At 32.9% G+C, this 6,930-nt stretch overlaps 1 protein-coding gene across 1 annotated transcript; it reads right to left on the bottom strand.

Annotated features, from left to right (window-relative positions):
- Nucleotides 1-1,168: 1,168 nt before the first annotated feature.
- LOC113782242 (probable leucine-rich repeat receptor-like protein kinase At5g63930) lies at nucleotides 1,169-2,692 on the bottom strand. The gene is made up of 2 exons (XM_027328145.1): nucleotides 1,813-2,692; nucleotides 1,169-1,359 (listed from the first exon to the last, which is right to left on the bottom strand). Exons 1-2 carry the CDS (start codon nucleotides 2,690-2,692, stop codon nucleotides 1,169-1,171), a joined length of 1,071 nt encoding a protein of 356 aa, XP_027183946.1.
- Nucleotides 2,693-6,930: the final 4,238 nt, after the last annotated feature.

Raw genomic sequence — 6,930 nt, forward strand, 5'->3', positions numbered from 1 at the left:
AATGAGCCTATTTTGAAACCCAAACCCAGCCCAACACATAGGAAATTCAAACCCCTTAATTTCTTGGGCCGAAAGGCCAGGTTCCATCCAAGCCTACAATTTTGACAATCTAGTTTGATTTTTTTTTAGTGAACAAAATTTCAACATAAGGAGATGGCATGTGACGTCCCTGTTGGCTTCACTATAGATTAGGAAAAGATGATAAATTTTTTTTTTTTTTACTTTTCTTGTTTGTAGATGATAATTTATCTATAATTAAGGAAAAGATTAGTCCTTAACTTGAAATGAAAAGCAGTCTCCTTCAACATTTGTTATGCTAAGCAGTACGTGGATTCAATAAAGACTATGAAAAGGATTTACAACCTTGTAGGTACTTACAAAGCATAATGACTGATTAGCTGGCATTTCTACTTGACCTCAGCTAGTTGAGATTTCTCCAAGCCCTGCCTGATACAGCACCAATACAAGAATTATTGCCCAACCAGAACAAAGCAACAACAAGTAGAATCACCACAGGTAAGCCGCCGCCTCACAATGTTGTCCCCTGACTCTTGTATATACTTGGTAGGATGTGGAGCAAGCAAAAAGGTATCAGGTCCAGGAGCAAAAGGATGAAAGACGCTGTATTTGGGGGTTCAAAGTCGCGGTCGCGGTTGCGGTCACGGCCTGGACCGTTCCACATCGGTCGCGGTTTCGGCGAGACGTGAATTTTTGTAATATTTAATATCCTAAAAATTGTAAAAAATATGATAAATAAAAATAATTAAAAAATTAGTAAAAATAATAAAAATTCGATTTGACTCGAGATGAATCGGAGTGATTCGGTGTGACTCGGCCATTTCAACCCTTCACGGTGACGTCTCGGCGAGTTGAATATCTCGGTATCGTTTCGTCATGGTATCGTATTGGTGAGGGCCGAGTCGTCACCGTCTCGGCCGAGTCTTCGAACCATGTACTCGTACAGACACAGAGACCTTGTGTATGATCGGGAGAAGATGGATAGTTATTTGAGTGAGGATTAATAATAGAAACAGCTTTTGGAAAGGGAGGAAACAGCTTTTGGAAAACGAGGAAACAGCTTTTGGGGGTACAGACACACGTCTGTTAATAGGTATTTTCTTTACATCCAACTCTAAAACAATCTCATTTTGTTTTCTTTACATCTGAACTAATTAGAGAATGTTGATCCAAGAATGGTTACCTTTAATTCAGTTATTGGAGGTTGATTTTGTGTAACTGCCATAATACTCAACTTTGAGAGGTTGAAGATCTCTATTGGTATGGAACCAGTTAAGCTATTGAATTGTAAGCTGAGTTGTTGGAGAAAGAACGAGTTGCCAATCTCTCGTGGTATGACACCTGGCAAAATAATATTGAGCACATATATTAAACCATATAAGTGTCTAATTTCTGTCATTGAGAAAATTATCGTACCTGTTAAGTTGTTGTATCCAAAGTTTTGCATTTTAATCATAGTTGAATTACCAATCTCTTTTGGAATTTGACCTACAAAAATGAAATGGAATAAATATCAACAAGTTGAGGTTTTTGATGGACGTTTTAAAGAAAAGTAAATGAGAAAATTAATTAATGGGCCAAAAGCGGGAAATTGGCCACATTCCGGCACCCATCAACATTTTAAAATTGGCTTGTTTCGGAATTAAAAAAAAAAGACATTTTAAAGTAAATGCATGTGAAAATTAAGTTTATTTTTCAAAAAAAAAATTTTGGCCATATGTAGAGCCCTAAGAAAATACGAACACGTTTTGGCCCTTAACTTGTCTATGGTGAAAAAATTAGCAAGAATCTTACCTTCTAAATAGTTGTAACTCAAGAATAGCACCTCGAGATTCTTCAGGTCCCCAATTTCTTTCGGTATGGATCCTGTAAAGCCGTTGAAAGACAAAGACAGTGTCTGAAGTTCTGAACATTGGCCTAAACTTGAGGGTAATTGACCATTCAGCTTATTCTGTGACAGGGCAAGCAAACTTAGTCCTCGAAGATGGTGACACATATCACTTGGAATAGTTCCAGATAGGCCATTACCCGTTAGGCGAATCAATTGGAGGGAGGAAATATTGAAAATCCCCGTGGGAATGTTTCCTTGCAGAAGGTTGTACGAAAGACTTATCCCCTCTAGCTTTGACATGTTAGAGATGGAAGAAGGGATAAGACCAGTGAAACTATTGTTACTGAGAGACAAGCAAAGAAGTTGAGGAAATGAACCAATCCACCAGGGTAACTCTCCTTCGAGATTGTTGACACTCAAATTAAGGAGTTTTAATCGGCGCAATCCAACAAACTCATGTGGTAGTTCTCCATGGAAGTTGTTCGCACTCATGTCAAGAGAAACAAGAAATGATAGATTTCCCAGTTGTGGAGGGATGATGCCGGTAAGGCCCATGGTTGAAATGTCCAAGGCAGTCACTCTAGGATGACGAGAGCCACAAGAGACTCCAATCCAATCGCAGACCGAAGAGCCAACAAACCAGTTTTTGGCCAAGATTTGTAGAGGGTCAACTGAAATGTGAGCTCTCAAGGCAAGAAGAGATGACTGATCAGTGGTAATATTGGTCGGGAGCATGGCGAAGGAAGCTGAAAGAAAACATAGTAACACAAGTCCAAGTAGGGCAAGGTGGTGAAATTTCTCCATGGCCAATGTTGCAACATGAAGGAGGGAGAGGGATTGCATTCGATCTATTAAAGAGGAAATTGATAGGCAAGACTGCAGGTACGTGGTGCTAATGAAAGACCCGTCATGGATAAACCATAATTTTTGTGGCGGTCAACCACTATAAATCGTGGAGAACACTCTTATGCCCTTAGATTATCTATTTTAACTCCTAAATCTAACTACTCTTGCCAAGTTTACTTGACATAGACATTAAGGCAAAAGATACATCATTCTCTAAAACATGTATGCCTGAAATCATTGCGTGGAAATATTTGTACTTGACCTGATTGCGATACTTGACTACTTCTCTAGAGCCAAATACCCCCCTAGGTTTACTTGACTTCTTTGATTATCAGTCCCAATGGAATCATAGTTAATGTCCAAGTATTCCTATTTTGTGTTGGGTATTTTTAGATTAATCCCATTTAAGACCCAAACTCAAATATCTTAAGCTCATTTCTTTCAAAAAAAAAAAAATCTTAACCTCATCCTACCTAAAAGTCCCTTTGGACATGATTAACTCATTGGGACTTGGGATCAATTATGACCACTACAGTTATATGTACAAAACTTGCCTAAATGATCAATTAAGTAGCCTTGTTAATTTTGCAAAAACACTGGCAAACAGTTGCTTCAATAGTTCAAGAGTGATCAAGAAAGATTAGTCGGTACCTAGTTAGAAAAACAAAGAAAAGCAACCATGGAACAAATCAGTAAGTGAAAACGTTTCATGAAACGTATTTTAAGGATTTTTTGCAATTCAAGACATGTTTTTTACAGCCTTGGGTGGGATCTCAGTAGATCAACTAGGATATAAGGACCACTTAAAACTAATTGCCAAAGTTTGAGGATAAATCAAAATGATGAGTTTTGACAATTGGAAGCTAAACAGGTGAAAGCAAAAGTTAAAAGTCCTTCCACTCTGGGGAGTGACTTCAAATATTATTTCCTTAGTTGAAAAAGCTTACAGAGTACACAGTATTTCCTTAGTGGAAGACTGGAAAAATTCCTACTGGTTAACAGCGATCTAATTATAAGATATTATGCTTCCACTCTGGTGAGTGATTTCAAATACTAAGACTTGGTCATGCAAGAAACAGAAACCGAATTATTTGTTAAATATTCTGAACGATAACTATGGACAGAAAACTTGTGTTGTAGCTTCATCTCAACCGTGCATAAAAGGGAAAAATCCACTTTTCGTCCCTAAACTTTGAGCTAAGGATACGTTTTGTTCCCAAACTTTTAGACGCACCATATTTAGTACATAAATTAATTATTTTTTGCCACATTTAGTCCAAAAATGGCAAATTACTTAATTTGGATGAAATGTGTCCCTAAGTCAAAGTTTAAAAACGAATGGGAGCGAAATTTGTATTGATCAGGAAAAAGCATCACCTGGGGCGAGACAGCAAAAGATAGCTAGCGTTTTGGTGTCCCAACAATTTTAACAGCCCCAAGAAATAATAGGTTGATTGCATCATTTTGGGAAAATTTGACAAATTATATGGACTGGATTGATCCAATTTGAAAATGAAAGGGGCAAAATGGAAAAGCCGAATTTTTTGTCTATATCATTGGCTTTATATATATATAAAGCCACTTAAATTCATTGTTTGATAGATCCAATTGGATCAAACTGCTAAAGTTTCCAATTCCATCAGGAATGCTGCTCTTGATCATGCAATCTGATGCAAGTAATCTTTTTAAGGAAGTTGAAAGATTACTGACCGAGTCTGGAGTGATCGCATTCAATGGATTGCCAATGCAATTTGTCAATGAAGTGATGAAGTTCAACTCTTGAGATGAGGAGTCGCTCATTAAATTGTTGTCGGCGAGATTCTCATACCATACAAGTCTTTAGTTTTTGTAATTTAAAGATTCTCATACCTGTTAAGTTGGCATGTCGAAAATCTAGTTCTTTCATCATAGTTAAATTACTAATTTCTTTTGGAATTTCACCTACAAAATGTAGATGGAATATAATATCAAGAAATTGACATCTTTGATGGAGTTTTGACGGAAAGTGATCGAGCAAACTGATGAACCTGAAGCAGAAAGTGATGATGGGTGTAGCATGCCACCCATCATCATTTCGAAATGGGCTCCTTTTGGAATAAAAAGAAAATTTAAAGAGTATACATTCGACAATCAGAATTCATACTTCAAAATCTTTCTTACGCTTAGGTACAGCCCTTAAAGGAAAAAGAAATAGTATCGGTTTTGGCCATTAGCTTTTCCGTCAGGACCCAAAACTTGTATACTGCAAATATTCCTCGTCTTTGTAGGTCTAAAGAACCAAAAATTCTAAACATCTTCAACCCTAAATGTTTCTACTATTTTTTGCCTTTACAGTTGGAATATAACTAACCATTTTTTGGACCTGGATATCCGCAAACTATAAATTAAAATAATCATTTTAATTTGGATTTGTCCATATATGGTTGAAATAATTAGGATCTTACCTTCTAAGTTATTGTCACCCAAATCCAAATCCTCGAGCTTATTTAGGTTTCCGATTTCTTTTGGAATTTCACCTGCAATTTGTAGATGGAATAAATATCAACAAGTTAACATCTTTGATAGAAGTTTTGAAGGAAAGTAAACGAGAAAATTAGTGAGAAATTTCTAAAATTATGATGATTTTTAAAAAAATTCTACAAAGGGGGTATTTTGTGTACTGGTTTCTGTTTTTGGGGTCTTCGCATTCATCAAATGCGAGTTCCTTGAGCTCGCATTTGCTGAATGCGAACTCTCCTTAAATTTTCTATCACTGAAATTTAAAAAAAAAATCAAAAAACAAAAGCTGACCTCGCATTTCAGAAATGCGAGGTCATGTACCTCGCATTAAACCACAAAACCTCCGTTGTCCAGTGGGCGCTGCAAGCTGCAATTTTACACTTATGATTATTGCTAGTGATCAAGTATTCACTATGTACCTATGTTGTTTGCTTTCCAACAACAGGATTCTAGATTTTGCCTAAAAATTTTTCTTTTTGCTTCAGTTGTAATGCCATTTTCTCTTGCTTTATGATTTCATTGCAAATTGTAAATCATTTACAATTTGATTTACAATTTGCAATGCAAATTTCTACAAATTTTGCTACTTAAGGCTCTAAATTCATCACAACTGGAAAAAAAAAGATCCCATAATATTGACATCAATAGTTGATAATAATTTGGGGGAATAAATCTTAACCAATCTAGCAAGCTTTTTGGTTGGACTTTATCTTGCATCCGATAAATACGAATTCCTAGAAAATTGCATAAAAAAATTCTAATATTTTTTAAATTACTTTTTAAATTTGTGTATTTGTTAAATTCATTCTTAATAATTTACCATAAACTCTTTGTTGTTAAAAAATATATGTAGCTGATGTTGTAAAGTGTATTAATCTAGTACGTCAACAATTTTTGCAAAGTGTATTAATCTAGTAATTCAATAATTTAAGTATCTATAAACTAATTGAGAATTCGTAGTTACTCAACTACTTATATTAAAAGTAACATATTATATACCACATAAAAAAGAAAAGTTAGCAATTATTATTTATAGTGAAATAAAAAATAAGAATGAACAAGAATAGTATTTTATTTTTTTGTTATTGATACTACTAATAATTGATTAATCAATTTCTCTAATTTGCTATTATGTAGTGGAAAAGTTAAATTTCTTAAATGACATTTATAATACATTTATAAATATTTGTAAATAAATGTATTTATGTATTGATAAAAAAATCTGTAAATGTATAAATGTATTATATTATATATAATACGTAATATAAATATATTTATAAATGTATAATTAATATAAATGTATAAATTATAAATGAATATTATATAAATCTATAAATTATAATTTATAAATATATATATTAATATTATGTATAAATGTATAATTAATAGTATTTGTAATTTATAATTTTTATTGTTTAAATATTTATATACATTTATGTGTTTGTAATAAATTTATAAATATTTATAAATAAATATATTTATATAATTATATAAAAATACAAAAATATATTATATTGTATATAATACATAATATAAATATAATATAAATGTATTAATTGTATAAATTAAAAATGAATATTATATAAATGTATAAATGAATATATTATAAATACATATACTAAATTTATGTATAAATGTATTAATATAATTAATATAAATGTATAATTAATATTATGTATATTAATATAAATGTATAAATGTATTATATTATACATAATACATAATATTAATGTATA

This window comes from Coffea eugenioides, chromosome 9 (assembly GCF_003713205.1).
Source record: "Coffea eugenioides isolate CCC68of chromosome 9, Ceug_1.0, whole genome shotgun sequence".
NCBI lineage: Eukaryota > Viridiplantae > Streptophyta > Magnoliopsida > Gentianales > Rubiaceae > Coffea > Coffea eugenioides.